Source organism: Phytophthora sojae (assembly GCF_000149755.1).
Source record: "Phytophthora sojae unplaced genomic scaffold PHYSOscaffold_11, whole genome shotgun sequence".
Lineage (NCBI taxonomy): Eukaryota > Oomycota > Peronosporomycetes > Peronosporales > Peronosporaceae > Phytophthora > Phytophthora sojae.
The window spans coordinates 1,807,874-1,822,927 of record NW_009258125.1 but is presented as its reverse complement, the minus strand read 5'-3'; the positions used below and the strand labels follow the sequence as shown (position 1 = coordinate 1,822,927).

The following is a 15,054-nucleotide window of genomic DNA, read 5'->3' as shown; positions in this document are numbered from 1 at the left end:
ACAAGTCTCGAGTGCGCGACGGCAGCATTGCTGCTAAGACACATGGAAATGTGCTGAACAAGAACGCGTCTAGTGTCGACATTCCCTTTGATTCAAAGAATTTGCAGAAGAGGTGGGCGAGGTCGTCCCAGTCCGCGTTCGCATGCAAAAGACCGTTGCCGGCAAGACCAAGAAGTATTACAGCAGAGAAGACTACACGTTGCTTCCTGCCTACTTTACGTGGGACTCAGTGTACGACGAGATGGACGCGTACGTCGAACAGATTCGACTGCGAGTAAGTGAGCCGGCGCGGTCCACTATGCGGAAGCTTCTTGCTCAACATTGCCCCGAGATTCGCATTCGCTCGTCACGTTCGAACGTGTGTGACGTTTGCACGATCTATGAGTCGCGTATTCGCGGCGGGGCGATGGCTATCGAGACGGAAGAGATGGGCGTACACACTGCATCGGCACGCGAGATGCGGTAGGTTTGGTTGGGAGGGACATTGATATCATTTTGATATACTAATGACATTGGTATCATTTTGTTTACCTGCTGACATTTAGCAAGGAGTACAAGAAGGACAAAGCTCGCGTTGCAGGTCCAGAAGCTGAGCAAGACGTTGCCGTGATTGTGATGGACTTCTCCCAGACCCTGACCGTGCAGTCGGTCTCGTCGACCCCATCTCAATGGTACTTCTGCTCACTCATGGCCGTTTACGTTTTCGGCATCTTCTACGAAAATGAGCAGTTCCAGACAAACTACGTGTACGATGAGACTGTGAGCGGCAAGGGCAGCGACCAGATCAACGCAATGCTGCACCATTTCATCAAGACAGTTGTCGTCCCGAGTGGTAAGAAGAAACTGGTCGTGTATGCGGACAACTGCGGAGGCCAGAACAAAAACAATCTGGTAATCAAATTTTTGCTGGCCCAAGTGCACATGGGCGTGCTCGAACGTGTCGACTACAAGTTTTTCGTCAAAGGTCACACGAAGTATTCGTGTGACAGGGGCTTTGGGCACATCCGCAAGTTCCTTGTCCGCCAGGATTGCTGGACGCTAGACCACGTGGTAGATGCAGTGAAGAATTCCGCCACTTTGAACCGAACCGTCCACATTTCCCGTGATGAGGCGTTCTTTAAGGGTTACAAGGGCCTCGTGAAGGAGCTCTACAAAAACCTACCGGTGTGCAGCAGTACCAATGGTTTGCAATGGACGCCTCAAAGCCCGGGGTTGTCGAGTGCAGGAAGAGCCCGATAACCGATGCAGAAGAACAGAACCTACGCCGAAATGTTGACGGCGTTCTCACGGAAAGTGGCAAGGTAACCCGCATGTTCGAGCATTTCCTTGAGCTGCTACCGGCTCCTGCGGTCAACACGGAGAAGAAGTACACGATGCACAACGTCGTACGTCCCTACGTACCAGATGAGTTCCGTGGCGACCCTATCTACGCCGCACTTAGCAAAGAGCAAGGTCAATCTGCTAAAGCAGCCAACCAGTCACGCCGCCTACACCGAGCTGCAATGGCGCTTGCAGCGAAGAAGAACCAGGACCAGAGAGGAAGAGTCGTCGGAGGAGAAGACGACGAAGCCGCCGTGACAACGAAGAAGCCGCGGAAGTCTGGTCGAGCTTAGTTCAAAAGTGTAGCAGTGTACGTCATCTAGCCCAGCTGATCAATCAATATGATACTTATGTCCATGCTAATCCAAAATGATATCAATTGACAACTTGTGTCACTAATGTGAAACATCGCACGAAAGTGAAGTTTTAAGACTATTTCAATGCGAATTTGAAGAAACGAAGGGGATCATTGGATCCGCTGTACAATTTTACACCAGGGTAGCCAATAAAAAAGATCTCAATTTTGCTCTGGGACGGGAGATAATTTTTTCGCGGGGTCATATCTTTGGCGAATCTAACTGTTAGAAGTTGTGGAGGGCCTCAAAAGATAGCTAATGTAACAGGGTAGCACGCACAAGTGGCTACAGTCACTTGTAACTCTAACAGATACGACGTCTGTTAGAGGTTCGAAAGACTTTCTCGACCTTGGTGTAGACACACCAAAGGCTACATACATTTACGACCACCACGACGGGTGGTCCATAGAGACTTAGGATTCCTATTGGCTGAGAGCAGCATCTCTTAGCCAATGAGCGACATGCATAGCATTGGAATTCTGCCAACCAGCCGTTGGCAGATTCCTATCTTAGAATATTACATTTAGAGGAAGTCAGAAACATAAAACAAAAATAGCAGTTCTCATTTTAACCCAAAAACATTATTTGGATCGTTTATTTAGATTAATCTATACTCGGAGGCCCGAGTATAATTAACTCTAATTTAAACTAAGCTACGCTTCCTCACATACAAGCGCACACGTGTAAGCTAAAGTAGTGAGCCAAGTAGGCCCATTACACCTGGTAGCACTTTGTAGTCCGTCCAACGACCGACTACCTGAGTTCGTACGTCACCGCACGAACGCGGAGCTGAGAACCTTCCCATGGATACGGAGGTGTCCAGGGAAAGCTCCACTACGCCTGCAACTCACGTTGCACGCGCTGACTGTCCCCACCTGTCGGACCCAGAGTGGGAAGCTCTCCAACGACTGTCAACAGTCATTGATGAGGTGGCTGTAGCTACGATGCTGCGTACGCTAACGCCGACAGAGTAACATGGTGTTGCTCTGGGATTCATCATGAGGGAGCAGCGAGATGCTGCTTCGTCTACCACGGTGTCGTCGGGGACGACACCGCGCGCGCAATCGCTGAAGCTCAGCGTGAGCAATTACGTTGGAAGAGAGGGCGAGCCTCTCCTCCGTTGGCTTGTCGAACTCGACACTGCCATTGCGGCTCGACGCATCGTCGACCCGTTGTCGAAGGTCGCGTTCGCCATGTCATGTCTTGGCGGACGTGCAAGAAGTTGGGCGTATGGACGCCGACTCTCGGATCCTATGTGCTTTAGCATGTACGAGGGTTTCAAGGAAGAGCTCAGACAAGCGTTTGAGCCCCCGCAAAACGAGTTCCGGTCGAGGGCGGAGTTCCTCGACCTGCAGCAGGGCAAGCATGATGTCCATGCTTACGCTCAGAGAGCACGGTACTTGGTCATCGTGACCAATCCGATCGACGAGGCGACCAAGGTCGTCACGTTCATGAAGGGGCTGAGAGATGGGCCTGTGAAGACCTATCTCTTCCGTGAGTACCCGAGTACTCTCGAAGCTGCAATCACTCTTGCAATGCAGGAGGAGTTTAGCCTGCGGCAGGCTAAGCTGCATGCACATGCGCCGAGGCCACAGCCTCGCCCGATAGTGAGGACGGGAAGCCCAGAACCCATGGACCTCTCGAGCGCTGCAACTGCTGGACCCCAGCAGTCGCAGGGAAACAATGTGCGATGCTACCGTTGTGGTAGAGTCGGTCACTTTGCTCGGGAGTGCACGGCCCCCGTGCACCAGCAGGGTGGCTATCGCGGCGGTGCCGGGCACCGTCGCAACCAAACAAAAAACGCTGGACGCCAGTAGGCTCGGGGCGCCCTACTGGTAATGCAGTTCCGCGTGTCGACCTTGGACACGCGACACTGAGGACGGCAGCCCCCAGTGAGGTTCACCCTCACTGCAAGAACCAAGATGACAAGCCTGACCTTGTCATCCTGAATGTGAACACGATGAGAGCAAGCGGCTCTCTCCGTACTTTGGTAGATTCTGGCGTGTCGAAGAACTTTGTTCGACTGCGAAGTCTATCAAGGCTTGACTTCGAGGATTTAAAGATACCTCGAAGTATGTTGGAAGTACGACTGGCCACGGGTGCCGTCGTGAAGACCGAGAAGCGCATGGTACGCGTGCGCTTCACGTATAAAGATCAAGAGTTTGTCGAGACCTTTATCGTCCTGGATGTGGACGATAAGTTTGACATTGTATTGGGCATGCCGTGGCTTGCACGGCATGATCCGGTCATCGATTGGGAGAAGCGCACTCTCGTGCGCTTCGGTCGCGACAGCGGAACAGTGAGCGATGGCCCTGTTGCCGCTACGCACGCACCGACAGGTGCGCGCAACTCCCCACTCTAGACAGCGCCTAGTGCCGCTGTCCCGGAGCGCCCTGGGCGCGCGCGAGCACGCGCGCAAGAGCAGCTAGCGTCGGCGTTGCCGCCGACAGCTAATGAAGGAAATGTGTTGACCTCGGAGGTCGACACCCGCTTTTCAGCGAATCAAGAAGAGTCTTCGGCCTCAAGGGGCACGGATGACGCAGGCGAGTCACACGCCTCAGCCGTGGAGGCTGACGCGAATCTGATTGGATCAGGTCTGGCCAATAATAAGAGCCAAGGTGAAGTAACGCCGTCGACTCCGGGAGTCGATGGCTTGGGTGAATTTGATTCGTCGGTTCGGGGAGCCGACGCACCCTCCGTAATGGAGGGCACCACCAATAACATGCGTCAAGGTGAAGATGGCGTGTCGGCTCCGGGAGCCGACGCTGCAGGCGGTGCGGACGGTTGCAAACGTTCCGCACCGGAAAAACTTGCATGCTGTTGTGCAGCCGGGCTGCACGACGAAGCGCCGGGCGACCAGGCCGGGCTTGAAGTCGCTCGCCCGCGGGACGAACCCGCCGGCGGTACTGAAGAAGAACACCCGTCCACGGCTGGGCCTGGACGAGGTCAAGAACCAAGCGGAGCCGGGCTCCGCAAAACAAGAAGACGGCGCATGCGAAGATCGCTGCGCAAGTCTCGGCCTGGGGCCGAGACGCTAGAAGGAATGTCTGCCGGGCAGACGGAGGCTGAGAAGCCGGACGTCGAGACGTTGAACGTCTTGACGCGTACCTGTGCCGGGTTCCGGTTCAGGGAGATGACTCTCGCTAACCCTCCGACGCAAGCGTCGGATTTGACTTCGCTTCCAGTCATGAGCTGGAAGCGCTTCGCGCGTGACTTGCACGATGGACGCATCGAGCAAATATGCATTCTCTCGGACGCCGAGAGAACGAAGAGCGAGAATGAAGAACTGAGGCAGTTCTCCATGGAGACCACCACTGAGAGCGTGGACACTCTCAGTGCGAAGACGAAGAAGGAGCGCTTTGAAGAGCAGAGCTGGGACTCGTTGAAAACGAGTTTCTACTACGAGATCTTACGGGAGTACGCGGACGTACTTCCGGAAGAGATTCGTGCGGAGCTTCCGCAGGATAAGGGCGTCCAGCACGAGATTGATCTCGTGCCGGGGACGAGTACTGTGTCACGCGACAGTGGCCACTGCTGTGAGAGCAGGTCAAGGCGATCGACGACTTCTTTGAGAGTCGTCGCAAAGCTGGACAAGTGCGGGAATCGAAGTCCCTGCACAGTGCTCCGACGTTCTGTGTCAAGAAGCCACAAGGCGGCTGGCGCATCGTTCATGCGTACAACAAGCTGAACGATGCGACGATACCGGCGCAGACACCTATACCGCGAAAAGATGTAATCATCGATTCGATGGCCAGGAGCACTATCTACAGTGCTCTTGATCTGCGCGATGGGTTCTATCAGATCCTCATGCGTGAGAGCGATATCCCTCTCACGGCTGTGAGCACGCCGAGGGGCATGCGCTGGGAGTGGCTAGTGATGTCACAGGGTCTGAAGAACGCCCCTGCGACCTTCAACAGGTGCGTGACGCACTTGTTGCGCTCGGTGCGCGACTTCGCACCGAGCTACTTCGACGATGTGTTCGTCCACAGCCGGGCTGCGGACGGGATGAGCGATGTTGAGATGCACAAGGTGCATCTCCCGAAGCTGCTTGCTCTCATGCGCAAGCACAAGCTCTATGCGAACCTGAAGAAGTGCATCTTCGGGGCGAGCGAGATACCCGTGCTCGGGTGTCTCGTCGGGAAGAACGGTGTCCGCCCTGACCCTGAGAAGGTCAGAGTGATCAATGAGTGGCCGACGCCGTCGAACGTCAAGGAACTTCGGCAGTTCCTTGGCTTGGCCACGTACTTGTGCAAGTACGTGAAGGACTACGCGGGCATGATACGCCCGCTGTCACAGCTCCTGAAGAAGGACGCCGAGTGGGTTTGGACTGCTGAGTGTCAGCAGGCCTTCGATGCAGTCAAGCGGGGCTTGACTGAGGCGCCGATCTTGGCGGTGGCCGACAAAGATCGCCCATTCCACGTTGTGTGTGACGCATCCGACTTCGCAATCGGATGTGCGTTGATGCAGCACGGTCACGAGGGTCGTGATCGTGTCGTCTACTACCAATCGCGTCAGCTGAAGCCAGCTGAGCGCAACTACCCGGCACATGACAAGGAGTTCCTTGCCATGAAGTACGCACTCGCGAAGTTCCGAGTGTATCTACTCGGAAGCAAACCGTTCGTGGTCTATACGGACCACGCGTCGTTGCGGACGGCTGTGAAGTCGCCGCACATCTCGCAACGGATGGCGAGATGGCTCTCATTCTTCGCAGAGTATAACTTCCGGGTTGAGTACAAACCCGGAAGACTCAATGTGGTGGCCGACGCGCTCTCGCGTCGACCTGACTACGCCACGACTGATGCCGACGTCAATGCCATTGACGCCATGCGATCGAGCACCCCGACGTCGTCACTGCTGGACGACGTGAAGGTCGCGTACGCGCACGACGCGGACGCGAAGCTCTTGCTGGCCTACGGCTCAGCGCCTTCTGACCAAGCTCGTCAGAAGCTGCCGAAGCATCTTCGTGCTCGTGCACACCGTTACCAGGTGCACGACGGGTTATCACTCTACAGTGCAGTCGACGACAACGCGGACCGCGTTGGCGTGCCCAATGACCATGACCTGCGACTCAGGATCATGTATGAGTATCACGATGCACCGACTGCGGGGCATCCGGGCCGTGAGAAGACATACCTTCTTCTCACGCGACACTTCTACTGGGCCCACCAGTATAAATGGGTGCGCAAGTACGTATGTACGTCCGTGTTTGCGAGGTTTGTCAACGTGTGAAACCTGCGCCTTTCGCGCAGGCTCCCTTGCAGTCACTACCAACTCCACGGGAGTGTTGGCAGTCCATGTCTTTGGACTTCGTGTTCGGTCTTCCCTCGGACAGCCAGGGGAACACGGGCGTTGTGGTCTTTGTTGACCGCTTCAGCAAGATGGTACATCTTGCTGCAGTACCCGCTGAAGTGACTGCGAAACAGACGGCGCGTCTGTTCGTTGACATGGTGTTCAAACATCAAACACCATGGCATGCCGATCGACATTGTGTCGGATCGGGACCCGCGCTTCACTGCACACCTTTGGCAAGAAGTGTTTACACTTGTTGGGAGTCAACTTTCGATGTCAACTGCGGACCATCCGCAGACGGACGGACAGACCGAGCGCGTGAACCGCGTGCTCGTTGACGTGCTTAAGGGCTACGCTCACTCGTTCCAACACTGGAGCGAATGCCTGCCGATGGTGGAGTTCGCCATCAACAACTCGGTCCATGCCTCGACCGGGCATACACCGTTCTACGTGAATGCCATCAGGCACCCACGCCTCCCGAGTCTACTCGGGATGGTGGCTCCTTCCTTTAGTGGGGAAGGCTCTACGACTGCAACGCAGCAGCCGCAGAATGCCGCTGACACTTGCACAGTGTCAGCCGCGACTACGCGCAAGAAGAAGAAGAACGCGTCTGTGCAGGGCACAGACGCCGACAAGAGCAAGAAGAAGAAGAAGAAGAAGAACGGGTCTGTGCAGGGCACAGACACCGCGAAAACGAACGCAGAGGCCGGGCCTACTGCTAGAAACGAGCTGAACGAGTTCAGCTCGGACGGAATCAACTTCGTGCAGCGCAGACAAGCCGCCATTCGGTTTGTCCAAGACGCTATCGCAGCTTCTGTCGACCGACAGAAGCTGAATGCAGACAATGTTGGTAGGGGCAAGACTAATGAATTCAAGAAGGGTTCATTGGTTTTGTTAGCAACTCAAAACCTGCCTAAACATGCAGTTTCCGACTTCGGGGCGAGCAAGCTCGCTCCGCGCTTCATCGGGTCGTTCACGGTGTTGGCACGGCATGGCAACGCCTACACGCTAGATATTCCATCTAGCATGCGCCTCCATCCGACCTTTTATGTCGGGCGGCTGAAGCCATACCGGCAGCACGAGCCACCTAGCTCGGCTGGCCCGAAGCGGAAGCCCCAGCGGGAGCGAACCTCTGCTCCAGTGCGTGAACGCGCTGGGCCAGGCGTGCGACGCGACCTCCCACGTCGACAGAGACCGACGCGGTCTGCGAGGCCTGAGCGACTTGAGCCCTCAGGATCGCCACCTCCTGCTTCAGAGCGGCGAACTCCCGGCTCTGATGCTGTTCCACAGCAGCGACCCGCTCTTCGAGCGTCGGGCCAAGGTCAACCCCAGGTTGACCATACCCGGGGCGTGTTCCCACCACCGCCGCCTCCGATCCACGACGCCCGCGCCTCAACACGCTGGATTGTTAAGCGTATTGTGAACCATAGTATCCCGAAAACGAACCGGCAGCCGGTTCGTTATCGTATTCGTTGGAGAGGGTTTCCGCCCCACCAAGATACATGGGAGCCACGGGACGTCCTGCCGCAGGACGTTCCGGAAATGGTGAGGGCGTACGAAGCTCACCACGCACTGCCGACGCGAAGGTAGTGCGAGCGCTGTGGTCACCTACAGCGCCCGAGGTCCCACGATCGTCGCGTTCCTCACGTGCCAAGAACTTGGCACGGAGATCCTTGAGACTCTCAGGAACACGAATCGTCGTGTACCCGTTTAGGTCGCGGTCGCTCAAGCGCACCGCACCCGGAAGAAACAACGTGCACTGATGGCCTTCGGGCACAGCGCATGGAATACCAGCGTCCACAGAGGATCTGTGGAGCTGCTCCAGCCTCCCGCGCGTCGAGAATGTCTCGAAGCGCTCGCGGGCATGCTTAACCCGCTCACGGTAAGCAGCCGGCTTCTTGTTGAAGTTCTCAAGAAAAGCATTCCAACTTTGACAAAGTGCCTGCCACTCAGGCACTTTGCTGCGAGAAGAGGTCTTCTTGCTGGAGAAGTATCGGAGCTCGTGAAAGAGTCCGATATAGTAATCGCGCCTTTGATTCGTTAACGGATCAAAGTGCTGCTCCTCCGCCACAGCATCATCGTGGATCCCGCTGCATACGTACAGCGGAGTTTCATTTGGAGGCACAGTGTTGCCCACACGGTCTGCAATCTCTGACGCAGACGGCATCCACGGATCGCGCGCTGCCTGAGCAGCGCGCGGGGAGCTTAAAGCCCCAGCAGCAGAGCGCGGAGTATCGCTCTCGCCGCGCGAACGCTTCGAGCTCGAAGCGTTCGAGTCGTCCCCTTCACGAGGGCGTCTCGACCCGGCATGTGGGTCGAGACTGTCGCTGTCGATAGATTCCTTGCGCTTGCTAGAAGAGACTTCGCCCTCTTCCATCTCCACGTCGCCGTCCTCGTAGTCAACGGCGTCGTTGACTACAGAGGAACCTTCGAGGACAATCTCCGGCTGGGTTGTCCCCGACGCGTCCTTTGCAGCGAGCGCGTCGCGCTTTGCCTGCTGGCGCTCATGGTACTGAGCAACAGAGAGGTTACCCTCTGTTGCGGCGGCGGTCTTCTTCTGCGGCGAGCTCATTGCGGAATGAGCTCGAGTTTTCTTTCGCCCAACGTGAAGAATTGACGAATGGTCAATTTCCTGATTGACGTGCCGTGACTCGGCGCGTCTAACCTTGAGGGGGGGATGGTGTAACAGGGTTACACGCACAAGTGGCTACAGTCACTTGTAACTCTAACAGATACGACGTCTGTTAGAGGTTCGAAAGACTTTCTCGACCTTGGTGTAGACACACCAAAGGCTACATACATTTACGACCACCACGACGGGTGGTCCATAGAGACTTAGGATTCCTATTGGCTGAGAGCAGCATCTCTTAGCCAATGAGCGACATGCATAGCATTGGAATTCTGCCAACCAGCCGTTGGCAGATTCCTATCTTAGAATATTACATTTAGAGGAAGTCAGAAACATAAAACAAAAATAGCAGTTCTCATTTTAACCCAAAAACATTATTTGGATCGTTTATTTAGATTAATCTATACTCGGAGGCCCGAGTATAATTAACTCTAATTTAAACTAAGCTACGCTTCCTCACATACACGTGCACACGTGTAAGCTAAAGTAGTGAGCCAAAGTAGGCCCATTACAGCTAAGACGCCCCTCTTTCCAACGAGGTACCTAAATCTCAATTCGTACTTTGGTTGATTAGTATTTTTTGCTCGACGCGGTCTCAAATAGCCTAGCATAGTACCGGGGCGATTCGGGGGCGGTTGATTGAACCAATCGACCACTCCAATTTTGAGTAGAACCCACAATATCACGACAGTAGTACTATGTATCCTGGCGTGCGCGTCCAAATAAAGGGCAGTAATATTTATTTTACCGTAAGATATGGAGTGTCTAAATTTAGGGACGTCAGTGGGTGGCTCATCACAATTGGAAGAGGGGGGAAAGCAAGAAGCAAGTGGCGTTGGTGCTTGGGATGGCGGCGTCCAGCTCCAGGAGACTGCTACAGCATGGTATGAGTTCGCAGACAACCAGGCTCGGCCCGTCAGTACATCTTACCGTTAATAGGCGTCACACTAACACAATAGGCGTCACACTAACACATCGAGGTTGCTTCGTTCTTACTTTGGAATTTAGTACAGCACGCACATAATCGGCCAGATAGCAGTGCCCAGGCTCCAGCGGACGAGCATCATGTCCACAGCGCAGCGCGAAGGCTCCGCCTCAGCTGTAGAGCGAACAGGCTTCGTCTAGTGCTGCCAAAACCTCACGTTTGATGTTCACAAAGAGTGCATCGTAGAGATGGAGCTGCGGACATGGTGCTCAAGCTTGGAAAGAGAATGCGGACCAATTTGTGGAGAATCCTCGCGCACACTGCTCGAATCACGACGGGATCGATGAAGAGTAAAGCATCATGAAAGCGCCCGGAGGTTTGCGGAGCGACGTACCTGTTAGTGACCAGAAGCAAGCACGCACGAGACCTGCTCGTTCGGTGTCCGGTGGAAAACCGAGTGATACGGTACCAGATACATCGAAATGATGTACCGAACCGGAAGAAGCGATACCGGAGCTGGTGGGATTCCGGCTGGTGATGCTACACGCGGTCGATAAGCTGCGTGGAGAGGACGTGGATGTTGTTACACGATGATTGTTAATATGTAAAGGAAACAAACTTCAAGTTTTTTGTTGACGATGATGCGCTCATTTGGTACAACATTTCGTATCAAAATTTAGTTAGTGTACAGGATTCTATACCGGACGTGAGTTTAGCAACACCTTATTGTATCAAATTTCGCACTGGGAGCAGTATGTGGATGATATGTTGTACCAAATTTAAATTTGGTGCATCATGTTGTACCAATATACAGATTGTAGCTGTTAATAATGACAACGGACGAGTTAGATACTCGCATTGCTTTGGAAAAGAGCAAAGAGCTCAAGCCTTCGCAAGAGGACAACACGAGCTTCTTACCTGACCCAAGACACTGCATGCAGCTGCCACAGACAGGTCGAGGCCATGTACTAACCTTCCTGAGACTTCGTGAACGCACCCATTCCCAGTTCAATGCCGTCGATACTAAGGTTATGCGATCCTCTGTGGTGGAACAGCTTGCTCGTCACCTTCAGTTACCACTGATCGCACCGTCCGTACCAATCCAAAGATGACTATTTGAGCAACACTGGTAAATAATTAAAAACGTTACGTGTTAAAGCGACGATGAGGGACGATGAGGTTGAAGTGTTAGATGTTCAGGTGCTCGATGTTGAAGTGTTGCTTGCAGTGTCGAATGTTGAAGTGTTGGATGTTGCATTTTGCTGCATAACAAGCTCGCTATATGTACTAATACTTACGTAATGGCAAAATTCGGCTCCCGCGTTGCGCTGGGGTTAGATTTTACTCAGGGCGCACTATTGACTACTTAGGCTAGGTTAATGACGTACACGTACTCTTTCAAAGGCAGCTTGCATATGCATACACCAAGCCAGTCGTACCTTGCTATAAAGGCTTGCGGCTGTGAGCGTTAACTGTGTATAGCAAGCTGGAAGTCCAAGTTTTTTTTTCTTGAAGACTGTATTGTCACTTAGTTACTAGTAGCTTACTACTCCTGTCTACCACCAACTAACGACAAAGCAACCTGGCCCCGCTCGTGCTAGAAACGTCACGTGCAGGGTGGCCCTCCGATTGCGGAGAGTCCGATGAAAATCCAAAGCGCGACCTCAGAGAGGACAGGTGATCGATCTCGTCACCCACGAGGTTCGGCAGGCACAGGACACGGGCCCTGCACCTACCTGAATGCGGCCGTAGTAGCCGCTGTCCCACTGGGACTTGACTTGAGCGTAATCGCGTGGAAGTCCAAGTTAGTCGTTGCTTGCTGAATAGACTATACTTCCTTTAAGAACACGGTCAGATATAATTACCCCAGGTGCAGGTGCAGGTAGCATTTGCTCTAAAACATGAGTCAAATGTGGGCATGATATGACTTCTTATCGTTACTTTTGCTGCTTGCGGCACTGGTCATACATGAGGGTGGCTCTTGGCTCACCTGACACCGATATCTAAAAGTCATAACAAACGCTTGTTTCCGTTGACTGCAGGCAGGGTGGTGCACACTGCGGCTGATGGATTATCTTCGTAAAGTAGGTAAATGATCATGATGGTCAGTTTGCACGCGTTATATAGTGCTCCACTAACATGAATTAGACGGTCAAGTGTATAACGAGAAGCAACAATAACTACAATAAATAAGCATTCCCCAAAGCTTCATGTTACGAGTCTTATCGTGCCGATCTCCATTGTAAGGCAATTCGTACAACATACCCGCAAATCGTTACAACACCTACAGTATCTGCTGAATCTGGTACCAAACATGCTTTCTCTAAATTTAGACATTGGCATGATACAGAAAGCGGTGACTAGGCCAGACGTGCCATATCGTGGAGACAATAGCCAGGATGTATGCTCTGTAGCTGTGAAGAAAACGTGGAGAAATCTCTTTTTGCCCTGACATTTGGTATATTATTCTGACAACCTTGATAAATAAGGAAGTAAGACGTCGTTGCTCCCCAAAATCGCATGCTATTTCCTGAGCAAGTTAAAGTAGCAATGTGCAATTCTGACACCAACTTTTGGCCTTGCATGTTCACACAAACGCCAAATGTATAGCTAACACTAGCGTTTGTTAAATGTTTGTTACTGTATAGTGAATCTGGCGAACATGTATGTGGAGTGAGACTTGCAGTCGTTCATCTTGAAGCTCTTTTAAATCACTTACAGTGTGTTCGTGTTATTGTGAAAAGCACTTACGTGTTGGGGGGCACACTGCTGGTCTCGCTGTTTCAATGAGCTTTAAATGAACGTAATGTAAGAGCAAATGTGCATACCGGTGGTTGTTGAATGAAATGTGACTTGAGTTTTTCGCCATGAGTTACAATTTTACTGATATATTGGCTTGCTGAATGCTCGAGCACGATTTAGCCTGGTACTGTGGGGGGATATTTAACGATGTCCACCCGGAAATTTGTTGCAATCGATTCAGCGGCCAACGGTGGCAACGCCAAAGCCACTTATAATGATTCGGAAAGTGTTTATTTACTACTGTAGCATGGAAACCAGGACTAAGCAAAAGACTATACATTTATTTACGGTTGAAAGAGGTCGAAAGCTACGACGGCACTACCAGATGCGGCACGAGATCCCTTGCTGTTACGTCAAGCCTCTTTCCTGTCTTCATTTATGGCGGCGACGGATGACTCGGACGTGCAAGTTATAGTTGATCAGCATGTGTGCAACGTCGGGAACACGCGCGCTGTCTACCAGTGCTCGCTGCGCTTGCTCGTGGCATGGTCCCCGTGCTGCCTATACCGTTTTCCATATTAAACTCCAAGCCCGGTCATATAAATAAAATCTGATGCAAACCCGGCACTTCGTGCATATATTTTTGAAACCAATTTGGTAAAAGTATGAATGTGTATAGGATACTTGGGGGCGGTGCTGAGAAGCTAAGATACAACCTTTTCCGAAGCAATGCCCCTCTAGCAACCGGGGCGAAAATTCGCCGTGAGGATGCTGCTATACTAGTCTAGGAGTATACTATCAACGTCAGCGTGACCGTTGTTAGAGCTGCATCAGTTTCGTTGACTACGTTTGTCGAAGTACTACCACCCGCAATCTCACTGCAACACGTTCGCACGGGGCATCGGTAGTAACCGTTGTATTCGACACGTACCACGCGCTTTCAAAGAGGATATACTGGCTTGGTCCGTTGCTTCTTGAACAGCGGGCCCACCGCTTGCTCAGTTTCTTAACTTATCATTCGAACGATCAACAGCCGCTCTGCTACTCAACAGCAATTCCACGAGACAGCGACGAGCACTCAAGCAACATTGACGTGCCCGAACGGCTTTTCGGCCGTACATACCTCCCGCGTCTCCAGCAGCACGACCACCCGCGTCTTGGCGGCCCAGTGCCGCCCCAACGCACGCCCCACTGTCGGGATCTTCTAGCTCGACCGCTGCGCTGGAGTCCACTGACATCCGCAACAACAGTGGCTCGGCTTAAGACTTGAATCGGAAGTTGGGAATTCGCTGCGCTGTGCTCATCGTGCCTGCCCGCTGTCACCGAGTCTCAGCACTTTGGCGACCATTACCTTTAAAAAAAATGTCCACAACCGCCCACACCTACTCGTCTGCCACGCCCAAAAAGGTGGACCTCGGGGGATTGAGGCTCGCTCCTCCTTCTAGCAGAATGGTAACAACGTCGTCATGACCGTTCATCGACGCAATCGTGAGTGGAGTTACACCATCATTCTTGACTACGTTTGTCGATGCACCAAAGTCCAGTAGTAACTTTGCCACGGTAGCATGACCGCATGCAGCGGCAACGAATAACGGAGTGTCCCCATCAGCGTCTTTCACCTCGATACCAGCGTTGTGATCTAAGAGTAAACGTGTAATTTCAAGGTGGCCATACTCGCTTGAAAGTAGCAAGGCTGTCGACCCATGTGAGTCAGACTTGTCGATATCAGCTCCTTTCGGCAGAAGTATCCGTACCACGCCAATATGTCCTTTGATCGACGCGTTCATTAGTAC

General features: G+C 53.0%; 3 protein-coding genes across 3 annotated transcripts; 1 reads left to right on the top strand and 2 right to left on the bottom strand.

Annotated features, from left to right (window-relative positions):
• Positions 1-792: 792 nt before the first annotated feature.
• On the top strand, positions 793-1,613 carry PHYSODRAFT_527763 (hypothetical protein; the record flags this gene model as incomplete). Its single annotated transcript, XM_009538294.1, has 2 exons — positions 793-1,102; positions 1,147-1,613. 2 exons carry the CDS (start codon positions 793-795, stop codon positions 1,611-1,613), a joined length of 777 nt encoding a protein of 258 aa, XP_009536589.1.
• A 6,439-nt stretch (positions 1,614-8,052) lies between these two features.
• Positions 8,053-9,537, bottom strand: PHYSODRAFT_340195 (hypothetical protein; the record flags this gene model as incomplete). Its single annotated transcript, XM_009538293.1, has 2 exons — positions 8,053-8,365; positions 8,468-9,537. 2 exons carry the CDS (start codon positions 9,535-9,537, stop codon positions 8,053-8,055), a joined length of 1,383 nt encoding a protein of 460 aa, XP_009536588.1.
• Positions 9,538-14,679: 5,142 nt separating this feature from the next.
• On the bottom strand, positions 14,680-14,859 carry PHYSODRAFT_436347 (hypothetical protein; the record flags this gene model as incomplete). Its single annotated transcript, XM_009538292.1, has 1 exon — positions 14,680-14,859. A coding segment is annotated over one exon (180 nt), but the record flags the coding sequence as incomplete, so codon positions are not given.
• Positions 14,860-15,054: the final 195 nt, after the last annotated feature.